The sequence below is a fragment of the Patella vulgata genome, chromosome 1 (genome assembly GCF_932274485.2).
Source record: "Patella vulgata chromosome 1, xgPatVulg1.2, whole genome shotgun sequence".
Lineage (NCBI taxonomy): Eukaryota > Metazoa > Mollusca > Gastropoda > Patellidae > Patella > Patella vulgata.
The window spans coordinates 47414929-47441937 of record NC_065879.2 but is presented as its reverse complement, the minus strand read 5'-3'; the positions used below and the strand labels follow the sequence as shown (position 1 = coordinate 47441937).

The following is a 27009-nucleotide window of genomic DNA, read 5'->3' as shown; positions in this document are numbered from 1 at the left end:
TATAATTTACTTATTCTGAGTACACTTTCTGCATGATTCCGGACCAATAAAATTATATTATGAGGCTTGACTTATTCATTTTAAAATTATAATACAGACAATATGTTATTTATAATTAAATTACAATACAAAGAGGCGAATAATTTATAGGTGAGTATATACATAACTTAACAATGTCTGCTGCATATTACAAATACAAAGAGGCGAATAATTTATAGGTGAGTATATACATAACTTAACAATGTCTGCTGCATATGTAAGTACATATTAGCAAATATTTATAGTTATTACATCAACAATTTAATAGTTTTTCTTTGATGGGCTTCATGATGAAAAAATACCACGGGTAAGTACATAACACTTTATTATTTCAAAGAAAACAGAAGCATATTAAAACAAACACTTTATTATTGGTTTGAGTAGTCCACTACTGATGTCTTCCGTTTTGCTCGAAAATACAGAATAATTGTTTGGTAAGATAAGATTAAGTTTCAGTGTTCCACTCTTCATTTTTTGTAGCATTACTTATTTCCATGCAAACTGTGATTATTTTGCAATTGAACCTAATTTTACTTGCCTCGAATAATTCTTTATCACGGCTACAAATATTGCAGCTAGTAACCCGGGTGAGTACAAATACATACGAATTAATCACTACTCAGTTATCGTAGTTTTAACTGATTTTCTTTGATGTGCTTCATGATGAAAAAATATTACGTGTAAGTACATAACACTTTATTATTTCAAAGAAAACAGATGCATATCAAAACAAACACAATTATCAATTTATTAAAACAACAATTAAAACAACACTTTATTATTGATTCGAGTAGTCATATTAACACAAACGCAATTATTAACTTATTAAAACAACACTTTATTATGCTCCGAGGAGTCTTTTTGTTTCGAGGAGTCTTTTTGTTTCGTCTGAGTGGTCTATTAGTTGGTCCTAGTCATCGTCATGGATTTGTACAAAAGAATGGAATCATTCAGAAAGTGTACTCAAAATGCGTAAATTATAACGGAGTGAAGGAGAGAATTAACACACTAGTGGCCATTGTATAAATATATGACATGCGCATGTAATGTACACGTCTGTGTGTGTTAAATGGCTTTATTCAATATCGGCTTCGGGCGCCATCAGCTTCCATCGAAATGCATTGGCGAACAGTAGATGTATATTGTCACAGCGGCGATTTTTCTACGGCTGCGCAAAATCCCGTAAGAATATTCCTTTGTTGAATGCATGTAAATATACAGTATTATATGTAAACACAATTTGTAAAATAACAAATACATGTCACTTTTGTGACTTTCACAGTGTACGCCTACCACCCATATCGTTTTAATGCGTCACAATACATTATTATATAATATCATATACCGGTGACAGTCAAGATTTGCTAAATACTTTTCGCCGAGTAACACCGCGTAAGAATATAGTTCCAATCTTTTGGCGCGTTTCTGACCAAGTGAATTACCGTTAAGCGCACTGCGGAGTGATTTATGGCGATGTGCTTTATGGATGGTTGATTTAGATTAACTGAAGCTGCGAGTAATGGAGTAATGTGAAAAAGATCATCGTATATAATTTAAAGTTTGGATTTGATAGCAGACAATAATTGATGGATTACATCTAAGTTATAGACGAAGATTAAATGATACGTTTAAAAAATTGTAAGTTGTTCTTAGTTTGCATATATTTTGGCCCCACATAATGCATGTACAGTGCGTTAGAGAAAAATTCTAACCGATACAGAATGCCGGTAAACGTTTTCCCGGGAATACCTAACTCATTTTGTTGTTTTTCAAACCGGCCTGTACATTATGCATGTACACGTTTTCACGGCAGCATTACTATATTACAACTCCTTCAATTTATTATAGACAATATTAGTTCGACCCTAGCTTATGGTAGGCTCGCAAATTCCTGGTGTATGCTTAGCGAAACCCGGTGAATTCCTAGAGAAAAATCGCCGCGGAATCAAGCTAAATTTCACCGCGGAATCTAAGAGAATTCGGAGTGGTTTTTTCACCGTGTCGCCGCGGGAGGAAGTGTAGCAGCTTAAATCCAACTCAAGCAAAACTAGTCTCTTTGATGATGATTGGTATCCAATCCGTGATGGCCATGCCCGAGACAGCAGAAAATTGTGTTTTTTCTTCATTTTTGGCCATAGAATGTGGTACATATCCCAGATATGACCAATGAAATGACTTAATGGGGCCTTGGTTTTTCGTCCCATCCAAATGACTCAACAGTTGTCCTTGTCAAGCCCTCTGTAGGCCTACAATTTCAAACATAAAGATAGGTTGCCAGGCAACGAAACATACACCCACAGCAGCTAAGTCGTCCGAACAGTCAACAAGAGTTGTCGCATATTTTTTCTATTGTCGGTAATGAAACATCTATAATACACTAAAATCTGTTGAAGAGTAACAACTCATTAAGTAATTATCAGAAAATCATTAGAATTTGTTTGGCTTTTAGTTTTGCCCCATGCTAACATTTAGTATACAAAACATTTAATATCATGGATTTAACTGTTCAAATTATCAAAATTTATTGAAAATCAATATACTTGTTAATCTCTGTGTATCAATCTAAAGTCAATCAGATGATAACTTTGGTCTCTGCAACATCCGCAAGATTTTTCAAAGTGATCAAGGACCATAACACTGGTAGTAATTATCGGAAATCGTTGAAAATCAATAGTCTTCTTCGTCTTATGACCTCAAACACTGTGAATAATTTAAAGTCAAGACTTTTCAAAGTGTTCAAGGGCCATAACTCCAGCAGTAATTATCAGATATTGATGAAAATTGTTAAGACTTCTTCGTCTCATGATCTTAAACACTGTGTATAAATTTCAAGTCAATCGAATATTAAATTTAGCCTCTAAAGCATCCACAAGATTTTTCAAAGTGATCAAGGGCCATAACTTTGGCAGTAATTATCAGAAATCGTTGAAAATCAATAGGCTTTTTCGTCTCATGACCTTAAACACTTTGTATAAATTTACAGTCAATTGGATATTAACCTTAGCAATTGTGGACGAACGGACGGACGGAGGCGATGACAACATACGACCTCATTTCAATGTGGGCGTATAAAAATGACAATTTGGAAAATGGAGCATATGAACTTTGTTTTATACAAATCGAATAAAAAATAATTACTCTAGGACCGAAAAACTGAATTGGCCAATGGCGGTCAAGGGAAATTACGGTGACAAAAAATGTTGCCATTTTTGGTTAAATCAGACAAATCTTCAACACTGGGTAAAATGCCATATAAAAATATTCATAAATAAAAAAGTTTTTTTGCAAAAAATAAAATTTTTAAAATTTGGCGCCTGATATCTTCGAAGATTCATCAAAAACCAAAAATCTGAAGAACCGTAGCTATGTCAAAATGTATCAAATGCTAAAATTCAATGATTTATTGTTAATATTACGGCAATATTTCAAACCAGCAGCTGCCAGGCAGGATACGCCCACATATTTGAGAGATGGATAGAGAACAAGCTAAAAAGACAGTGATTTTTCCTACAATCAAGGGCCATAATTCAGGAAATTACAATTCGATATGCGCAAATATCGAAAGGAACCGAGATCTTTATGTTATAAACTTACATTTCAAGTTTCAACAAAATCGGATAACCAGCGGCTGCCAGGCAGGATATGCCCACATTTTCGAGAGATGGATAGAGAACAAGCTAAATAGAAAGTGATTTTTCCTAAAATCAAGGGCCATAATTCAGGAAATTACAATACGATATGCGCAAATATCGAAAGAAACCGAGATCTTTGTGTTATAAACTTACATTTCAAGTTTCAACAAAATTGGATAAAAATTGTGACCTCCATAGGGTCCACAACCTTGATATACCATATTTTAACGCTATTTGAGAACGAACGGTGGCCATTTTGTCTGTCAATTTTGGGCTGATTTTCACGAAATTCAACTCAGCTGTCCTTAGGGTGTAACGGTGAAAATAATACGTTTTTTTAAATCGGATAAAAATTATGACCTCTATAGGGTCCACAAGCTAAAAATGCGATTTTTCGTACAATCAGGGGCCATAATTCAGGAAGTTACAGTCCGATATGCGCAAATATTGAAAGGAACCGAGATCTTTGGGTTATAAACTTACATTTCAAGTTTCAACAAAATCGGATAAAAATTGTGACCTCTATAGGGTCCACAAGCTAAAAACGTGATTTTTCGTACAAACAGGGTCCATAATCCATGAAGTTTCGTTCCGATACATGCCAATATCGAAAGCAGCCGAGATCTTTTGGAGATAAACCTATATTTTAAGTTTCGTCAAAATCGGATAAGAATTGTGACCTGTAGAGTGTCCACAAACAATCGTGGACGGACGGATGTCTGGACAGACAGGGGCAACGACAATATACGTCCACATGAAAATGTGGGCATATAAAAACGACAACTTCAATGATTTCGGACATTTCGCATTGTCACAGAAAGTTCGAAATAGCTTTAAACGCTAAGTCACATCCACTTTTCCAGGAAAAACCAAAAACATCGAATCCATCCCTAATGAAGCATATAATAAATCACCTACCAAGGACTCAAACTAATATCATCAATCAGATTAAAAGATCTTATTGTAGATGTCACTTGGCCGTAACTATTCCACAGTGTTACAGTTTGCATTAATCATCAACATTACATTAAAGATACATCATGGGAGATAAGATAAAGAGCTGGCAGTTCTCACTATGATAATTAACCAGCGACTGCCAGGCAGGATACGACCACATTTTCAAAGAGATGGATAGAGAACAAGCTAAACAAAAAGCGATTTTGCGTAACATCAAGGGCCATAATTCAGAAAGGTACGATCAGATATGTTCGAATATCGACAGGAACCAAGATCTTTGGGTTATAAACATGCATTTCAAGTTTCATCAAAATCGGGTGAAAATTGTGACCTCTAGAGAGTCCACAACTTTGTTATACAATATTTTTTACTCTACTATTAGCAATTTTTCATACGATCAAGGGCCTTAATTCAGGAAGTTACGATCCAATATGTGCGAATATCAAAAGGAACCAAGACCTTTGTGATATAAGCATAAATTTAAGGTTGCATCAAAATCGGAAAAAAATTGTGGCCTCTAGAGGGTCTACAACATTGATACCACATGTATACCACATATTTACACCATTAGCGTTATACGCGGGGCGGACATTTTGACCGTCAGTTTTGGTCTGATTTTCAAGAAATTTGAATTCAACCATCATTACGATGTTGTAACGGTGATATATTTACACGTTTTTTTGTATCGGATCATAATTGTGACCTTTAGAAGGACCACAACCAAAAAACGTGATTTTTTCGTACAATCAAGGGCCATAATTCAGGAAGTTACAATCCGATATGCGCAAATATCGAAAGGAACCAAGATCTTTGGGTTATAAACATGTATTTTCAAGTTTCATTAAAATCTGATCAAAATGCTGAGCTCTAGAGGGTCCACAACCTGATATAACATATTTTTACACTGAAAATTTCAGTAACATTGATCCACTATGAACAGGGAATTAAGCGATTGAAATTTTGGCCAAGCTTCGATCATCATAACTAAAGTCTGTACGATAAAAAACATAGTCTTGATCATCCATTTCATGATTAAATTATGAATGGAAGTCGAGCAGCAAATGGGATCATAATCCAGTAAATATTGCAGGCTAGCGATTCCATCGAGAGTTGATTAACGTCTGGATAAGTTAATTAATGTCTAATAATTTAGATAACATTTCAGGCCTAACGAAAGACCTGCCATTGGCAGATTTAGCTCTTGCATAATGTATGTTTAAGCTTATTAAATGCATTGGATTTCATTCTCATGTGAATCACATCTGATCAGCTGCACTTTACTAAATAATTTTCATCAAATACTTGAAGGTTCAAAGATCATTTGACCTTTATTCTCAATGTTGATGCAAGACTAAGATATTTCAAAGCTTTCACATACCTACCTTGTAATATATTTCATCTATCACTTCATGATATGTCTTTAAATTAAACAAATTGATCTTAAAATATGGAGATGACTGAATGTTGGTTAAAATCAAATTATTCAGATTCATGGTCTTCTCATTACCCCATACTGCGAGAGTGTTGTTTGGTGGCATGATGATGATAATGTACTACTCTCAGCAGCTCTACCAAATTTCCAATTCCAGGACAAGACTATCACCTCAATTCGATTCACAAAAAATGACACAACCTACAATATGAAATAATAGTAATCCTATAGTATAATATCTTTTTGGTTAAAGGAGCTAAATCTCTATTCTTTGGCAACTAGAAATGGACACAAATGGGTCGCATCGCATATATATTAATGTAATATGAATGTATATAAACTGATTTACATTCAATCGTTTCTGTTTTTACTGCAATTTCTAATTCTAATCATTTATGTTCAGCGAAGAGTCCAAATTGAATGGCAGTCTTTGGCGTCTGGTTATTCTAGTCTACACCGGTATTATTCTCTTGTGGAATATGTTTAGCTTCGTTCATCGAGTCGCTTCATTTAAGTTCATTACAAATGGCGCTCGAAAGCATTCTGGGACTGGCTAAAAATTTACCGCTAGACATCAAGTACAGCATGTGGAGTCGTGGATCCGCACCGTATAGACCTCTGAAGGAACGGCAAAATTTCCAATGTTGAATGTTTATGAAAAGAATGTTTTTTAAGCTTTCATATGTATTACATATGAAAGCTTATTGTTTCTGTTAAGATTATTATTACTATTATTTTTTTTTTTATGTTTTTCCTGCAAATCTTATATCCCTGAATCTAACCGTGGGATCTTTCTGAAACTTTGACCTACCCCCCCCCCGAGAATGGGTGGTGGCTTTGGAATAGGTATGTTTTCAAAACGTTTTACACATCCGAAATCACCGAATTTTACGAACGAATGCATTTGACCTACATTGCTGTAACTTTGTGACTTTTTGACCTATTTTACTAAAAAAATTCCTTGAGTACCTTGAATCATTTACTTTAAACCTGCTATTTCGGATTTTCGAATTTCAAAAATTCGTCGCTGTGAGTTCGAACCGGAAGTTAAAATCAACTTGACAACTTCTTTAATAGTTGCACGATTTTCATGAAATTCAGTATGTAAGTAGATCTTACCGATACAACTTGAAAAATGTCATTAGAAATTTTCTGTATTATCTCCCCTTGATGCAATTAAGGATCAAAGTTTTAAAAAAAATCGATGAAATATAGGTCCGATTGCCTTTAAATTGTATTTCTTTACTAGTTACGACACTACTGATTCGTACACAAAAAATGGAGTTTGTAGCCCAAACCGGAAGTGCCACCATCTTGAAATGTGAAATATCGCTAAGGCTTTTTTGATATTTTACTTACAGACAAGGGGATTATATTTTCCAAATCCTTGAAGGAATGCCCATAAAATGTAGGCGGTAGAATTTTGATTTAGGTCAACTGATGGACGCCATTTTGAATTGAAAATGAAAAATAGTGAAAAATCCACATTAATGGGCTTGAAAACATACACAATTGGTCGTGACTTAGAGATGTGAGATTGCCCATTGTATTAACTGGACGGGTAGGCCTATTCACCTTCGGTTATGTGTCAATGTCAAATAAGCGGCTTTTTATCAACACGATCGGCTCTGGGCCGGTTTAATTCTACGTATCTCTCGTAGATTTTTTAGCCGAGAGAATATCTTCCGTCAAAGTGATTGTTGATTCATAGATTCTAATAACCCCTTTTGCAGTTTATATGAAAGCTTTGATATCTGCTATGCAGATCTAGTTTTTTTTATATCTGTAATATGTTTATAAAAAAGTAAAAAGTAACTGATGAAATTGTTCAATTCAAGACACGAAAGAAAATATTAACATGAAACACGTGGTTATTAAAAGGCTCCACTAAATGACAAACCATTAGTTGCACTTACGTTTCTTTATCATCGTATCCTGTAAAAGTAATATATTTTTTAAAAAAGAATAATGTGCAGTTGAATTTATTTCAAAATGACCCACACAAAAACAAAAGTAAATATTTACATGACATGCATTGTTTATAAAAGTCCCATGAAATTTTTAACGAAAATCCGTAAGCTGCACGTTGACGTATGCATTCATTGGCTAGCTTGCCGTAGATAACAGTGCCAATCGATAAATAAGAGCATACAAAGAAAAGCAAAGAAAAGTCTTTCCGGAAAATATTAGAAATGGGAACGATCGAAGCGGGATAATTAAAGCTGATTAACCGATAATCCTGATGTTATTGTAGTATGTTTAAAGAAACCTTATGGTTCTTTGGTGGATGAAGAAAAACTTGAATTGTCAATCATCGACAATGGTGGTCGTGTGTTGATTGCAATTATTTCATTTCATATGAACGACATTTAGGCTTTAACAATTATAACAGGATACGCCCATATTTTTCAAGAGATAGAGAACAAGCTAAACAAAAAGCGATTTTTCGTAACATCAAAGAAGGTACAGGAACAAAGATCTTTGGGTTATAAACATGCATTTTGTCTGGCAGTTTCGTCTAATTTTCACGAAATTCGAACTCAACAAACACTACGGTGTAAATGTGATATATTTTAACGTTTTTAAGCTAAAAACAGGATTTTTCATACAATCAGGGGCCATAATTCAGGAAGTTACGATCCGATATGCGCAAATATTGAAAGCAACCAAGCATCAAAATCGGATAAAAATTGTGAGTTCTAAAGGGTCCACAACCTTGATATACCAGGGCCCTGTTTAACAAAAACTTAAATCTCCTTAAAATCGTCTTAAACTAAAATTCCATCCTAACTGAAGATAGATGCGTTTCACAAAACGATTTTAAGCATTTTAGATAAAATCCACTAAAATAATATTGTAAGTTAAAATTCTATCTTAACTTATAAAATAGTGGCGTTTCACAAAGCTATTTTAGGGACAATTTTAACTAAATTCAATTTTAACTTAGGACAGCCGTCACCCTCTTTTAACTTAAAATCACGACATTAACAAACATTGATTAGAGCTACGTTGTGGGATCTATTGCGACATATGGATATATTTGGAATAATGATAATATTGCCAATGGCCCGGGTTGTATAATTTAAACATACTATAAAATAAACACAACAGTTCTATGGATAACAATTACTATATTTAATTAAAGCTACGTTTCAACAATGATTCTCTTGTCGTTATCAAGCACAATACTGATACAGACAGAAGGAGTGAAATATATATACTATGTACAATCAAAACATTCAATGAAACCATAAATTAGGAGGACAGTGACCTTTGATCTTATAATGAAACCATATGCAGAAATATAAACCTCTAATCGTAATGTACACATAGATGGAAACCACTTAATTAATATGGGATTATAACCCTAGATGTGTGATATGGACATTGATTGACTCTTGTGTGATTATAATACCTAGCCGTACCACTGTATACAAATATTTTTATATGTTAACAAGTTACAGAAACTGCTTAATAAATGTCCTATATAATGTTATGAGTGCACTACCTCAAAAGGTGTTATCATCAATAATAATTGTGTGCTACATATTAAATGTAATACTGTGTGTTGCATTGAACTAATTTCCTTAAATAAGTAATACTCCGTGTGAAGTAAATAGTACCATGGATATGGGGGTAATGTCTATATTAATTTCCTGGTTTAGGTCTATTTGTGATTAATTGATCATAGGCTCTGGGGATATATATACCATTATCTCTATTTAGTACTGGTTGATGTCTTTTTATTTGAACGGCCTCCATTAATCTACGGGTTTTCTTTTGGTTGATATTGGTATTAAGGGTATTTACAGCTGACCAGTTCACTCTGTGGCGTGGGTTATTTTTGAGGTGTTCTGATACAGCTGAGTCATTGGTGGTGCCTTTGGACTGGTGCTTATTGAGGCGGATGTCTAATGGCCGTTTAGTTTCACCTATGTATATTTTATTACATGTGAAGGAAACTAATAGAGGTCTTAAAGAAAATTACAAAAGAGATAGGCTTCTTTAGAAAGAAAAATGTCATCAAACACATTAAAACTTGAAAAAGTGATAGAATCTGTGGGGAAAAAAGTTAAAAAATCAGAAGAATTAATAAAACAAAAAGGATGAGACTCTCAAAAAACACAGACAACAACATAGCCAAGACATTTTAAATTTAAGGCAGTTAAACAATTATGCGAAAATTGTCAGAAAAAACCTGGATGATGTGAGCAAAATTGTGGAAGAAACAACAAACGAATCAATTCTCCTGGAAAAAGGGAACAATCTTTTAAGAGAAGAAAACCAAGAGCTAAAAGTTAGCGTGGATTATTTACAAACTTTGCTAAATGACAATGAAGAAATAACTTTGACAATTCCATCAATGTCAGTATATTCAAATGAACTAACTGAATGTGTCATGAATCAAACAAACTACAAAGTAGCAAGCAAAAGTGTTGGGGCAGTAATACAGGAGGTTGCCCATCTTCTTGGAAAGAGTATAAAGCAATTACCGTCATGTCAAACCGTTGACAACATTGTTGATAGGAAAGTAGCAATGGCACAAAAACATGTCTCGAAAATAGTTGCAAAAGAAAGTGAAACTACCCTTTATACAGATGAGACCAGAAAACACGGACACACATACCAGACATATATCGTTACAGACAAAAGTCAAAATTCCTATTTGTTAGGTCTCAGGGAAATGGTAAATAAAAGCTCTCAGTGTACCTTAGATGTTTTCAAAAATCTTAATGGACATCTCAGATCACTGTAAAGAAATGTCAGATAAAAAGAATTTTAGTGCAGGATATGAATTACTTTCTAATATAAGAAATACTATGTCTGACAGGGCTAGTACTGAGAAAGCCTTCAACACATTGCTTCAGGACTATAAAGAAGAAATTTTACCCAAAATAATTGATAATTATGCATATCTTTCAGAAGAGAACAAAGTTCATTGTGGAAGAATAAACAATTTTTTTTGTGGGTTACACCTGTTGGTGGGAATGGCCGATGTGTGCGAAGCAACCTTGAAGACATTTGAAACAAATTATTTAGATGGAAAGGATGTAGGATCTGCTGCTCGACCGGAACTGAAACGTTTCCACAAGGCTGAAAGTGGGACATTACGACTACTCCGGTCTAGCAGCAAAGCTTTTGCACGCGGTGAAGATGAGAAAAATGGTGTGTACATGTATTTGCCATTTACAACATACTTAAATCAAAAAAAGGAAAAAAATATCATATTAAGATTTAAACACAATCGCTTTAATATGATATTTTTGATGGGTCAAGCCATTTATTATCACAGAGTAGATATTTCTAATTTCTTAGAGAAGGAGCATGGATATACAAATACCCTGTTAAAAGCTGTTCATTTGGACGTAAAGGAAACTCTGTATTTGGCTGGATGCAAGTCCCTTGGACTAATTTCTAAATTTGTAACAGCTCCCTTATGGAGGATAATTGAAGAACCTGGAAATATTCTAGATATGAATGAACATTAGCATACCCTTGTGACATTTCTAAATGAGGCAAGCATCAGTCTTGATCTGACCCAGAAATTCATCACTGGTGAATCCATGCCTTTTCAGACAGTTGAAGAAAATGACAAGATTTTTCACTGCTTAACAACAGCTAATGAAGAAGTGGATGAAATAGTTGTTGCATTATTGCAATCATTGTTTTTGGCAATGAAGGAATTACTTCTAAGGTTGGTACCTGAACATTTGCCAGGGGGTAAATTTTGGAACCCTTCAGAAAGCTTAATGCAAGAAACAGCCTCTGCCAAAAATCACAACAAGCTCCCAGAATTTATATTTGGACAGTTGGACCACCTCATTTCATATAGACCAAACGCATCTTTGCTTACTAATGAAGCCTATATCATGTTTAGCTTCAATTAGACATCAACCTGGCTCAGAGGACTCAATGATGATGAAAAAGATAAACTGTTAGATGAATGTAGGGGTGAAGGTCGAGCAATCCGAAAGGACTTTAAAGAAAGGACAAAATTAATTGCTAACAAGCAACTTAAACTACAAAAATTGAAAAAACAGGAAATGGAAAGATTGGAAGCCGACCGAATAAAAAGAGCAGAAAGTATGACCAATGATGTATGCTATTACGGTTTGTGGCAGACTGTTGACCAGATAGAGGAAGGAATGGGTAAATTAAATAATGAAAAAGAAATCAGATGTGCGCTTCAAGCTCAGATCAAGTTCCGAAAATCAGTTCAACAGAAGAATTGTAATAAACAAATTTTTAACCTGTCAAAGAAACAACCTAGTGGCAAGAATCAAAAATTATCAGTAGAAGAACTTAAAAACAATTTATGCGAACTAGTGAAAACAGCCTTAGACGTTGGTTCAAGAACAGAAGTTTCTGCCTTTGATGTGCCGTTGTAGGTCAACAAAAGGATTGCACACAGGTTTTCGGACGGACAGGAATATGATGGCTATGTCATAAATGTTGTTCCAGGATTCCCCCATTGGTACAACATAAAATATACAAATGATGATGCTATATACTCATACAATTTGCATGAGGATTATAAAAAGGGTGACTTGAAACTGATTGTTTCTCAGCATTCTCAAGAAAGTCCATAATTATTATAAATTATTATCATCATTGTTATGAATCATAGAAGTTAGCTTAGTTTATTGTTTGAAATCAGTATTAGTAATCTTGTTTTTTTTTAATTGTGATAATGTTTTTTTTATTTGTGACATACATGTATTCTACCTGAAAAAGGTGGCCTGGTGCTTCAAACTTTTTTGTTTTGTTTTGAAAAACAACGAATATGAATAGTGTATCATAATGTGATTGTTTTATATTTTTATATGCATAGATCACTGAATAATGTAAAATATTGTAATTATGGAGAAATTTGAATTCCCTTAAGGATTAATATTATCATTGTTATATATGAATCATAGTAGTTAGTTTAATTTATTGTTTGAAATCAGGATTAGTAATCCTTTTTTTTTGTTATTTGTGATAATATTTATTTTATTTTTAACATATTCTACCTGAAAGGTGGCCTGGTGCGTCCAATGTTTTTGTTTATTTCGGAAATATTTATATATTGTTATTATTGTTTGTTTTTGTAAGAAATCTTATATTTGTTGATAAATGTGATAATTGTTTCTTTTTTATTTTATTTTAAACCGGTGGGTGAACATTTTTAAGTTCATATTGAAAAGTAACAGGTATGAATAATGTATCATAATGTGATTTTTTAAAAAATATTTTTATATTTTTATTACATAGATAATGTCTCAATATTGTTTTTATTTTCATGGCATAATGTCTTGACACGAAAGCTAGACTTCTGCCACTAATATTGTAATATAGTATATTGTAATGCACATGTATCACAAATGAATGTTTTTAATACTCTTTCATGTAGATCATATCTTACTTTTTATAAGCTTACCTTTTAATTTGTTATTTAGCACAGTACATTTTGTTTTTAGCATTTTGCATATTTATCATACAATTGATGTGATCATGATACTCATTGTTTAGGGTTATTTGGACTCTTTAAGATATTCAAATGTTTTAATTATGTCTATGTGACTGTTTTTATTTGAAATTTTAGTTATATTGATCACAAAAATAAAGCTGTTATATAACTCATAGTTTGATTTTTTTATTTTCATTCCTGAAACAACTAATCTCAAATTGATGTACATGGCAGCTTATAAACAACCAATGCAGTTGGTGTGGCAAAGGCTGCAAATCTGCCAAAAGCTTACAGGTTTATTTCCCATTTTGCCACACAGTTTCGAGGATTCTTGAAAATATCCACAGTATAACCGCCTCAGGACCAGTAGGTGCCCAATTACATACATAAACTTGTTTCTCTTCGACCTTGACATCAAACGGTCAAAAATTGTGATTTAAGGTGTTGTCATGCAAAAAAAAAAAATAACAGAACAGATTGAAAACACTGTGTGTGTGCTTATTCATTCAAAAATAAGGCTCTATATTAATGTCAAAGCGCTACAATTTAAGTATACACAAATTTGTCCATTTTTTTGCTGTGATTTGTGCCAAATCGGCACAAACCCCAACTTTGAACCTCTGTAACACAAAAAGTATATAACAGAATATCATAGCGACAATTTTGCCTTATCAAGTACATCTAGGTCTCTAATTAGTGCAATTTTCATACATCTGTCTTGTATATATAGTTACTGAGATATTGGCTTCGGTCAGTTTTTTGCGTTTTTTTAAAAAAGCTGTTTTTTAGTCCCTCTGGTTTGGCATCTTCAAAACGCTATAATTTTTTAAATTTATAATATTTTTTTGAAATTATTTCAGATTATTCATTCTAGATAGTTCACAATTGCAGTAGCATTGTCATTTTACTAATTTAGAGTCATTGTTTGTATCTGAAAACCTATTGGCGCTGCTAATTTACGGTGGGTCACCCTACCATATCTTTAAAGCGGAAATTGCAAATTTTTAAGTTATATTTTTAAAATTTATTAAAATAAAGCCTGAAAATAAATGGTATCCATAAACAGTCCTACTTTGTTAAAGAATAATCCTATTAATCCTATAATTCACTATTGCCAGCTGAGAAATTGGCAAAAATATCATTTTCCTCTTCATTTTCAAACGTTTGAATATCGCTACTCCATGGTGGAGAATAGAAAACAAGGGAGGTAATTTGTGTTATTATTTCCTGTGTAAATGAATCTTAAGTGTGAGAATGACACCTATGATCGTATAATTGTGAGTTGACAACCTATTGAGCAAAAGACATAGAAATAATTACGTTTTGACTTTCTTAGAAAATTGGCAGTGGATATTTAACCGTATACGGCACTTTACTTTATTTACTATTTTGCCGTACACTTCCGTTTAACATGCGCAGTTCTCTTATACCTGGACTTAGCAGTTTTCGCTTTGGCAATGCCGTCTGACATTAACCCATAACCCAACCCTAACCCAAAACCTAACCCTAACCCAACAGTTCTATTTGTTTTTTGTCTAACATTGCTTCTTTTTCTGTTTCTTATAAAGGAACGAAATAGCCATATTAGGGGTGATGATTTTTCTTTTCAGAAAATAGCAAATTCCGTTTTAAGTATTTTGAATTCCGTTATTTTCCGTTTCAGAGCTGACCATATTCCGTTTTTTCGAGATAAAATGTTATTTTAATTTTATGAATAAATGTTAAAATGAATAAAACATCTTAAAATGCCTTTTATTACAAAACGGATCATTTAAATTTAAATCAATGATAACAAATGTTGAATTGTGAATGACTTGTTATGTTCAATGACTAGTTATTCTTTAAACCTGTTTCCCAAATTAAATAACAGAAAATTACATCTTGTGGGCTTGTTTCATCTTTTTAGCAGACGAAGCCATTTTTCTCAGCTGGTAGTTGTAGTCGCGATTTATCCAGACATCTTCGTAGTTACTACCGTTTCTTCGAGAATAAGGACTGGATTCACAAGGCTACGGCATATTTGTGATGTCACGTGTTAATACGGATAAACACAAGCCCGGCAGTAAAATAAGAAGTAAATGAAACGATTTTTATTTTTATGAAGTGACAAAAGTTTTTTTTAAGCCATATATATTTTACTTGATGTTCAGTAATTTGACCACAATACTCACGTCCACGTCACGTACATTTAATTATTCGTTTCTAAATGATTTTACTTGATGTTCAGTAAATTGACCACAATACTCACGTCCACGTCACGTACATTTAATTATTCGTTTCTAAATGCAAGAATTAAGCACGGAAATACTGCAAAAAGCTGCCATTTGCACTGTTTACAAGTAGATTTCGCTCTGTCGTAGGCTACAGTTACTCACAGTTTGGAAGTAGACAATTTTATATCAATGAATTTCACACCATCTACACTTATTTTGATCTGCTTGACACTAGTTTATAGCATTATGGAGTATTATATCTAAATAAATTAAAACGCACCCCCAAGTCACCTGATATAATTCTACTGTAACGTCACCACAGTAAATATTGTAGTGGTTGGAATGGAAATGCACACGGCTCGTTGCTTGGTGTATTTAATCATTTAAAAAGTTTTAAACAATTTCCATAAATAAAGGCTATGAATAATTTATAAGACAATTTGACAAAACCAAAAAAACAGGTCGGAAAAATATTTCATACATAAATATAATTTGTAGCGTAAAAATAGTCCGGATATGTGAGAAGGGAATTCCAGGTGACGTTATCTGTCCTTCGCACGCGGTACATGTAAATACGGTGCCATGCACAGGTGTGATTTGTGTTTTGATATTCAATTTATTACGGATATTTTAAAATCTGAATTCTACAACTCAACAGTGAAGTATTCGATTTAGTACGGAAGTGTGGTACCATGATACTTTGCGGAATTCACGTGGATACGGATGATAGAATTGTACGTATCTTCGAATCGCCGAGCCAAAGCAGATTCGCCGACTTTCAAGAACTTTTAGGCATTCCGATGTCGAAGAAATAAAAAGGTTTCATATTACGATATTTATATAGAGCAATGTACGTCAAAGACCTAACCACGTATGTGTGTACCTACATGTATGGATATGTGTGATGTGATTATTCTTTGAGTTTGAGTGGAGTGACAGGTTATTTACTGAAGCGACAGGTATGAAAAAAAGCTACCTGTCGCTTGCGAGGCTTGAGATACTTCGCCGTATATACGGTTAAATATCCACTTCGTAGAAAATTTGCAATTTCCCTTTAACTGATGTCACCGTGGTATTTACGAAACTAAGAAAATCCATTTAGGGGTTTTAAGAGTCTACGAATACGATTCGCGATGTCCTGTAACAGGACTCCTGTTTGTTGTTCAAAACTGAGCCAAGGAAGAAAGAATTAGAAAGAAAGAATATGATTCAAAATGATTGAACTTGACTTGAAGAAGAGAGAAAAAGACAACAAAAAAAACACCCCAGTGTAGATCTAGTACATTTTTGTGAGGTCACCTTTTTCTATGGTCGGACAGTTGTAGTTAATTTTCTTGTCTACCTTGTTTTAGCAATCTGTGTTCAAGATATATTCAGAAAATATACAAGTTTCTCCACTCTAAAATACTAAAAGTAAAATGTAATCACCAAAGGCGGCCATATTGGAATGAAAAATGTGAATCGTTTCAATTTGATTGGATAAAATGGTTCAAGAGTAATTGAAGGGAGATTACCTAACTCTGGATTAAGAGTAGTAGGACTCAGACTAGCAATTATTTGCCCATTGACTTCAATGTTAAATGACTGTAACATCACAGGCTGTAGCTTTTTGCTCAACATTCCGTTGGTTCCAATCTTTATAGGCACAATGGGGACAACATTTGGCAATCTCCTCATTATAATTTTGTAGGGGGTTGACCATTTAGATTTTTTGCTACACGGATTTGAAGTTGACAGGGGTGAAAATTTAACTTCCGACACAATGATTGCTCTGCAGAAAGACACTTTACACCCCCTATCCCTCCGCTGTAATATCATCAGTATTACCCAAAACTGCTATGAAATTGCAAATTTGATCCCTTTTCTCCAATTCTAGACCAAAAAGTCAACCCAAAAATGCAGGAAGAGGGGAGAAAAAAACTAAGGGAAAAATTGTCTATTTATAACTCGCACTACATTCGTATCATGAAATAAGGGGAAATAATTACTAGTCTTAGTCCAGTAATTCTTAACCCGTTGACTTCATTGGTAAATTTCGTTTAAACAGCAGTCCTATTTATTTCGAAAATATTGTACAATATAAAGCCATAAAGAATAGGATACAAAAGCAAGCCAGGTAGACTTATATTAATTTGCTTCCTCCTGGTTTGGGTGTATAATAATGTAAAATTTCAAAGTGTATGATAATATAGACAAGACTACTTACACAGTATTTTAATTATGGTACAAATACGTAGATAAGTAATTTTAAATAAATACATCAATAAATTCGGGCGCGTCGAATTACCCAATAACACCCAATAACTGCCCAATAACTGCCCAATAACACCCAATAACTCCAAAATAACTCCAAAATAACAACCAATAACTCCAAAATAACAACCAATAACTACAAAATGTTGACTTTGGAAACACAAAATAACAATTTAGTTGAATTTAAGAAGCATCGCTGCTTTGTGTCCAAATCGGAGTTTCACGCTCACTCACCTGAAGGGAGATAACTCGTATATGTGATTTTTGTTGACAAGAAATTAATAACACCCAATAACTGCCCAATAACACCCAATACCTGCCCAATAACACCAAATTGTTGACTCTGGAAATACAAAATAACAAATTAGTTGAATTTAAAAGCCTCGCAACGTTGAGCCCAAATCAGAGTTTTACGCTCACTCGCCTGAAGGGAGATAACTCGTGTATGTGATTTTTGTTTACAAGAAATTAATGTATGCTTTCGTTGCAATTCGTTTTAATTATACATAGGCGTCAAACCGTAGTCATAAAAATATTCGAAATTAAAAAAAACACACAGTAAAAATCGGTGCTCTTGCAAAAATCGTGATTTCACGGTCGGGTGTGACCCGATCAAAACACCTAAAGTATCTTTTGGTAGCTCGATGAATGGGCTATTGTTTGACACACTTCCTATCTGATTCCTGAAAGCCGGTTCAGTGCTGCTTGCAGGTCTAGTTATTATTATTTTATTTTTCCCGTTTTGCCTATTTCTCAGCAACTATAAGAGATAGAGGTCTGAAGTTTGATTTTCTCTCGTGAAAGTTGGTGGTAGTTAGTGCTTAAATGTAAAACGAAATTTGTGCGCATAGCGGAAATACGTCAAATCTTTAACGTGCACGAAAATCGGCTATTATTCTCTTAATTCTCAATGGATTCTTCAGATATTTATATTTTTGGATAGCTGGAGACATTTCTGAGCAGATAGCAGTTCAAAACTGTTGAAATTAGAAACTTTGTCGCTCTCATTTTTTTGGTGAAAAATGGAAAATTTTCAAAAGTTTCTAAAATTTTTATTTTTGGGAATTTTGAAATTTCAGTTATTTTTTGGGATAGCTGACATCAATCCGATTCCAACAATATAAGTTTTGTTCTGAAATGTTAACCTTGATTTTTCACTTTTTTTCGCATTTTGGTCAAATTGTAGAGTTCTTATTTTTTTAAAACGGCTCCAACGATTTTTCTGAAACTTCAGGAATATGAAGTCGAAGGACCAAATCAGTCCATGAACTATAAATGAAAATCCTCTAATCTCCGGAAGTGGTCAAGAAAGGTATCCAAAGTTTGACAAAATTCTGAAAAATGGGTGCCTGTGCGGAAAATGCGATGTATCAATTGTGTTTTTTTCCGATTAGTTAAAGTTTTATATTGTTTACTAGCCAATTCAATTGTCTATCAGATGGTACTAAAGCGACAAGTTTCTATCAAATAATAAAAAAGTTATGTGACTTTTAAAAGCAAGGTATTTTGCGATTTCGAGCAACTTTAGACGCATGTTTCTCGGAAACGCCCTCAACGATTTTTTTAAAACTTTCTCAATCGAGAGACTAATGGGTTGGCTATTTTGTGAAACTACTGTATTAAATTTTGAAATGTCAGGGGTAGCCGAAAAAAGAGATCTAAAATCGAAAACGTCGTATTTTTACGATTTGGAGCATTTTTAGAGGCCTATTTCTCGAAAAGTCAACATAATTCTTTTTTGGAACTTCTTCTACAGAGAGGCCTATCAGTAGTGTTATATATAAAACCATTGTACAACAGTCCCAAGTTTCAGGAGTAGCAGAACAAAGGGATCGAAAATTGAACACGGCACCTTTCATTGTTAAGCGAAACATAAGTGGGGGATACAATCTGTACGTTTTGTCAACGTATAGCGTCTATTCAAGCGTGCTTTTATCAGTGATGATATTTGAACTGAAATTATTTCAACTATGAGTGTTTTCTTCTATCCAAAATATGGGATTAGTGACCCTGTAACAGAAAAAGTTGATTGCTGTGTGTAATAATTAGTCTTTGAATTAATATTGTTGCTTCTTTGTCAAAATTATTTTATACCGGTAATCATCTGGACAGAAATCGACGGCTCGCGCTGTTTATAAGAAAGTCCAATTTGTTAAACGGGAGCGGTAGTATCGTACAGTAGTATCGAATATTACACCTATAATAAAAGGCATGACGTTGTTTGAGAACGGACTCTATCTGTAATTATTATTACATTTTTATTAGTGTCAAATCTTTAACGTGCACGAAACTAGAAAATTGGCGATATTTCATTGAATATTCAATCAATTTTTGAACCAGTTACATATTTGAGTAGCTGACGTGAACGCGATTCCGAAGTCCCGTGTACACATTGGTGTGACCGTAAAAGATCCCATGGCGGTTGGAAATCTATATAAAAGAAGACTAGCGCCGCTGTACGAGCATGTTTAGAGGTCTTTTTCTCAAAAGGGCAATCTAATATAGTTTGGGGAACTCCTTCTATAGAGAGACTAATTGATATATATGCGCGTAGGGGTCTTTAGTAGTGTGAGGAAACCGGAGAAAACCCACGAGGTTGGGCAGGCGACCCTACTCCTTGTCACGTAAAACCGGGTAATCGAAACCCCGCCAGTTGACTCAATGACAGAACGTATGATACAGTGCAGTCCCAAAGGCTAGAATACCGTGCAAATTCCAGCCAGCATAATGTATCTATATAAGAGACATTTATTCCTACTGGCGATTTACAAATATTGCATGAAGAAATTCAAATCATAAGAACATAAACACGACTAATACACAGTATCGTATTGATTATAAAAGTACAATGTATATATTGGTTACACTATATATGTCACAAAACAACAATCATTAGATAATAATAATTATTTACTAATAATATAAATCATTTTAAGAGGTAGGAGTTATCCGTTGTTTAATTTAACAGGGCCCTTATTCACGAAAACTTAAACTAAGTTACAACCGAAATTTTAAAAAATACTGCAGCTTCATTGGATATATGCAAATTGATTTTACTGATCAGCCAATCGAATTGCAGTATTTCTTAAAATTTCGATTGTATGTTAGTTTAAGTTTTCGCGAATAAGGGCCCTGTTATTAATTACCCTGGTTAGAAAGGTACGAACAGCTACGACACCTACGATATTTCTGAAACGTCGTTACTATGAAGTCGACGGACCAAACCAGTCCATGAACTATAAATAAAAATCCTCTAATCACCGGAAGTGGTCAAGAAAGGTATTCAAAATTTGACAAAATTCTGAAAAATGGGTGCCTGTGCGCCAATTGCGATGTATCAATTGGTTGTTTACCGAGTACTTAAAGTATTATGTCGTATGATAGCCACGTTAATTATCTACGGGATGGTCCTATAGCAACAAGATTTTATTGCCAACTAAAACATTTATGTGACTTTGAAAAGTAAAGTTAAGTTTAAACCAATGTTTCTCGGAAAAGCCGCCAATGATTTTTTTCAAACTTGCTCAATCGAGATTCTACTGGGTAGTGTATTGTGTGAAACCCTTGTACAATTTTTCTAATTGTCATGGGTAGCCGAAAAAAGAGATCGAAAATTGAAAACAGCGTATTTTTACGAGTTGGAGCATGTTTAGGGGTCAATATCTACAATTTTGACAGTTAGGTACCATTTTTCAAAAGCAAATATTATTTTTTTTAAAACTCATATAACTAAAAGAGTGTGTCCTTTAAAGGCGCAAAAAACTCTGAGCTTAGTTTTTTTAATTTCGATTTCATTTTCGAGCAAATTCGATTTAGAGGTGAAAAAGGGTCTAAAATTAACCTCTTTACAACCCATTCAGGCTTTTCAAATATCTACGTAACTTTTATAACCTTGTAGCTATAATCCATACGAATAAAATGTATGTTAAAATTAGTTTGTAATATAAGCAGTTGCCTAGAAATGGGCAATTTTGTTGAAGTCCCCGTTTTCGTTATTTTGCCTGTAAATAGTCAATTATTATTGGATTTTTATAAAAAAGACATAAAGGATTTTTCTGAAACTTCAGGAATATGAATTCGAAGGATGAAACTAGTCATTAAAGTAAAAATGAAAATTTTCTATTCACCGGAAGTGGTAAATAAAGTGCTCCGCTGTACGAGCATGTTTAGAGGTCTTTTTCTCAAGAGAGAGAGAGAGAGAGAGAGGGAGGAATGGGGTTTAACGTCCACTCGAATCAAACTAGGTCATTTCGGGACTAACATATGGTTTATGTATGGAGAAAACCCACGAGGTTGGACAGGCGACCCTACTCCTTGTCACGTACAACCGGGGAATCGAAAGGCCGCCAGTTGATTCAATAACAGACCGTATGATACAGCGCAGTTCCAAAGGCACAGTGCAAATTCCAGCCATCATAATGTATCTATATAAGAGACATTTATTCCTACTGGCGATTTACAAATATTGCATGAAGAAATTCAAATCATAAGAACATAAACACGACTAATACACAGTATCATATTGATTATAAAAGTACATTGTAGATATTGGTTACACTATATATGTCACAAAACAACAATCATTAGATAATAATAAATATTTACTAATTATATAAATCATTTTAAGAGGTAGGAGTTATCCGTTGTTTAATTCAACAGTTATATCATTGAAATGAAATGAAATGAAATGGAGTTTAACGTCCTACTGTTCTGCTCCTAACCTGGGCTAATGAAGACGGGCATACGCCATACAGTGTGCTATGAGGGAAATTTTGCCTGGAAAGCGGCACTACGGCCTACTCTTATATCGAATTCCAACTGCCAAGGGATCTTTTACGTGCTTGCCAATGTGTACACGGGACCTCGTTTTTTCGTCCCATCCGAACGACTAGACAGCTTTTCTTATTAGCCTCTCCGTCCTGCATCACTGACAAGGGAGAACCACGCCGGAAAATCTGGATGAACTTTTTCGGCCAATAGTTATATCATTACCCTGGTTAGAAAATATGAACAATTAAGGTATTTAAACAAATGGTTACGAAAGAACATAACACTATAGACTTCTATGATAAGACATATAATACATGTTTAATATATATATAAATGAAAATGTCCTACGCTAACAAATAATGAAATATGATAGTATCAGTAAATATAAAAAAAACAAAGTAGTCGCTAACATCCTGGCTCTTGACTGCTTCAGTTGTTTGATCCTGGACTCTGTCTGTAATTAATAGTAAACTTTTACATGTTAGTGACGTCAAATCTTTAACGTGCACGAAACCAGAAATATGGCGATTCCGAAGTCCCGCAAAAAAGTTCCCTTGGCAGTTGGAATTGTGTATAAGAGTAGGCTAGCGCCGCTGTACGTTCGAAACATTCCTCATGGTCCATTCCGAGCAGAATGTCGTTAAACCCCATTTCATTTTACTTTGATATCTATTGCGACATTGCTTTTCGTCCATTTCGCAAAACTGTTCTTTTTCCATTTCGCGTAGATCAACTTTATTTTTCGATTTCCTTCTAACGTAATGCGCATGCAAAGAACATGTCAATATCTGAGTTATGCAAATGCGTGTTTTTATTTGGGGGTGGGGGAGTGTGTGTTTGTTTAGGGGGTGAGAGGTGGGGATAGTCTTTTGTCATGCATCTGGCGATCGTGTGACGCCTTGGGGACAGTGAAAGCCTTCAGCATTGCACGCAATTCTAGTAAGGCTTTCACCTTAAACTATAAATGAAAACAATTGAAACCCCGGAAGTAGTCACGAAATGTATCCGAACTTTGACAAAATTTTGAAAAATTGGTGCCTGTGCGGAAATTGCGATGTATCAATTGTGTTTTTGCTGATTAGTAAAAGTATTATATCGTTTAATAGCTAATTGAATTGTCTATCAGATGGTACTTCAGCGACAAGTTTCTATGAAAAAATAAAAAAGTTATGTGACTTTGAAAAGTAAGGTATTTTGCGATTTCGAGCAACTTTAGACGCATGTTTCTCGGAAACGCCCCCAACGATTTTTTTAAAACTTTCTCAATGGGTACTCTGTTGTGAGAAACCACTGTATCATTTTTTAAAATGTCAGGGGTAGCCGAAAAATGAGATTGAAAATCAAAAACGTCGTATTTTTACGATTTGGAGCATTTTTAGAGACCTATTTCTCGAAAAGTCAACATAATTTTTTTTTGGAACTTCTTCTACAGAGAGGCCTATCGGTAGTGTTATACATAAAACGATTGTACAATAGTCCCAAATTTCAGGAGTAGCAGAACAAAGGGATCGAAAATTGAACACGGCACCTTTCATTGTTAAGCGAAACATAAGTGGGGGATACAATCTGTACGTTTTGTCAACGTAAAGAGTCTATTCAAGAGTGCTTTTATCAGTGATGATATTTGAACTGAAATTATTTCAACTATGAGTGTTTTCTTCTTTCCAAAATATGGGTTTAGTGACCCTGTAACAGAAATAGTTGATTGCCGTGTGTAATAATTAGCCTTTGAATTAATATTGTTGCTTCTGTGTCAAAATTATCTTATACCGGTAATCATCTGAACAGAAATCGACGGCTCGCGCTGTTTATTAGAAAGTCCAATTTATTAGTCGTTTGCAGTAGTATCGTACAGTGGTATCGAATATTACACCTGTGATAAAAGGCATGACGTTATTTGAGCATGGACTCTATCTGTAATTTATATTAAGTTTTTATTAGTGACGTCAAATCTTTAACGTGCACGAAACCAGAAAATTGGCGATATTTCATTGAATATTCAATCAATTTTTGAACCAGTTACATATTTGAGTAGCTGACATGAACGCGATTCCGAAGTCCCGTGTACACATTGGTGTGACCGTAAAAGATCCCTTGGCGGTTGGAATTCTATATAAAAGAAGACTAGCGCCGCTGTACGAGCATATTTAAAGATCATTTCGGGACTAACATATGATTTATTTTTTTTTATTTCAATAATTCGCTTGCGCGTAGGGGTCTTTAGCAGTTGGAGGAAAACGGAGGACCCGGAGAAAACACACGAGTTTAGACAGGCGTCATACTCCTTGTCACGTTCAACCGGGGAATCGAAACCCTGCCAGTTGACTCAATGACCGAACGTATGATACAGTGCAGTCCCAAAGGCTATAGCCTACCGTGCAAATTCCAGCCAGCATAATGTATCTATATAAGAGGCATTTATTCCTACTGGCGATTTTCAAATATTGCATGAAGAAGTTCAAATCATAAGAACATAAACACGACTAATACATAGTATCATGTTGATTATAAAAGTACAATGTATATATTGGTTACACTATATATGTCACAAAACAACAATCATTAGATAATAATAATTATTTACTAATTATATGAATCTTTTTAAGAGGTAGGAGTTATTCTTGGTTTAATTAAACAGGGCCCTTATTCACGAAAACTAAGTTACAACCGAAATTTTAAAAAATACTGCAACTTCATTGGATATATGCAATCACCGGAAGTGGTCAAGAAAGGTATTCAAAATTTGACAAAATTCGGAAAAATGGGTGCCTGTGCGCCAAATGCGATGTATCAATTGGTTGTTTACCGAGTACTTAAAGTATTATGTCGTATGATAGCCACGTGAATTATCTACGATGTGGTGCTATAGCAACAAGACTTTATTGCCAACTAAAAAATTTATGGGACTTTGAAAAGTAAGGTTATTTACGATTTCGACTAAGTTTAAACCCATGTTTCTCGGAAAAGCCGCCAATGATTTTTTTCAAAGTTGCTCAATCGAGATTCTACTGGGTAGTGTTTTGTTTGAAACCCTTGTACAATTTTTCTAATTGTCATGGGTAGCCGAACAAAGAGATCGAAAATTGAAAACAGCGTATTTTTACGAGCTGGAGCATGTTTAGTGGTCAATATCTGAGTTATGCTAGAGTGTGGGTTTTTTGGGGGGTGGGGGAGTGGTGGGGATAGTCTTTTGTCATATATCTGGCAATCGTGTGACGCCTTGACGACAGTGAAAGCCTTCAGCATTGCGCGCAATTCTAGTTATTATTATTATTATTTTTTTTTATTGGGGGAAGCTAGATCTCAGCAACTATAAGAGATAGAGGTTTGAAGTTTGATTTTCTATTTGAAGAGTGGTGTGCAGCTACTGCTTAAAGCTATTTCGAAATTTGTGCGCATAGCGGAAATGTGTCAAATCTTTAACGTGCACGAAAATTGAAAATCGGCCATTATTCTCTTAATTCTCAATGGATTCTTTAGATATTTACATTTTTGGATAGCTGGAGACATTTCTGAGCAAATAGCAGTTCAAAACGGTGGAATTTAGAAACTTTGTCGCTCTCATTTTTTTGGTGAAAAATGGAAAATTTTCAAAATTTTCGAAATTTTTTATTTTTGGGAATTTTGAAATTTCAGTTATATTTTGGATAGCTGACATCAATCCGATTCCAACAATATAAGTTTTGTTCTGAAATGTTAACTTTGATTTTTCACTTTTGTTCGCATTTTGGTCAAATCGTAGAGTTCTTATTTTTTTAAAACGGCCAAAACGATTTTTCTGAAACTTCAGGAATATGAAGTCGAAGGACCAAACCAGTGCATGAACTATAAATGAAAATCCTCTAATCACCGGAAGTAGTCAAGAAAAGTACCCAAACTTTGACAAAATTGTGAAAAATGGGTGCCTGTGCGGAAATTATTTATTGTTCGATTTGTATAAAAAATAGTTCATATGCTGGGTGCGCATAGAACTATAAATATCTTTTTGTATGGCGTTACTATTTGCGTTACCGTTGCAGTAAAGCGGATCTCAATTGTCATTTTTTTTGTTACCGATAGACTTATCTGTCGGCACCGGAAGTGGCATAATTTTACCAAAAACTACAATTTTGACAGTTAGGTACCATTTTTCAAAAGCAAATATTATTTTTTTTAAAACTCATATAACTAAAAGAGTGTGCCCTTTAAAGGCGCAAAAACGCTGAGCTTAGTTTTTTTAATTTCGATTTCATTTTCGAGCAAATTCGACTTAGAGGTGAAAAA

General features: G+C 34.2%; 1 protein-coding gene across 4 annotated transcripts in view; it reads right to left on the bottom strand.

The window, feature by feature from the left end:
* LOC126807870 (pre-mRNA-splicing factor 38B) overlaps positions 1-17217 on the bottom strand; it is a 77430-nt gene extending 60213 nt beyond the window's left edge. For 2 of the 4 annotated variants that reach the window (XM_050532734.1, XM_050532760.2), the window contains exons 1-2: positions 17023-17186; positions 6011-6261 (exon numbers count right to left, since the gene is read on the bottom strand). In XM_050532734.1, the coding sequence (XP_050388691.1) occupies positions 6011-6166 (156 nt within the window). In that variant the 5' untranslated portion in view covers positions 6167-6261; positions 17023-17186. Of the gene's footprint in view, positions 1-6010; positions 6262-17022 lie in introns of all 4 variants that reach the window. The other 2 variants (XM_050532750.1, XM_050532742.1) reach the window with 2 other exon arrangements.
* Between the last annotated feature and the right edge of the window lie 9792 nt (positions 17218-27009).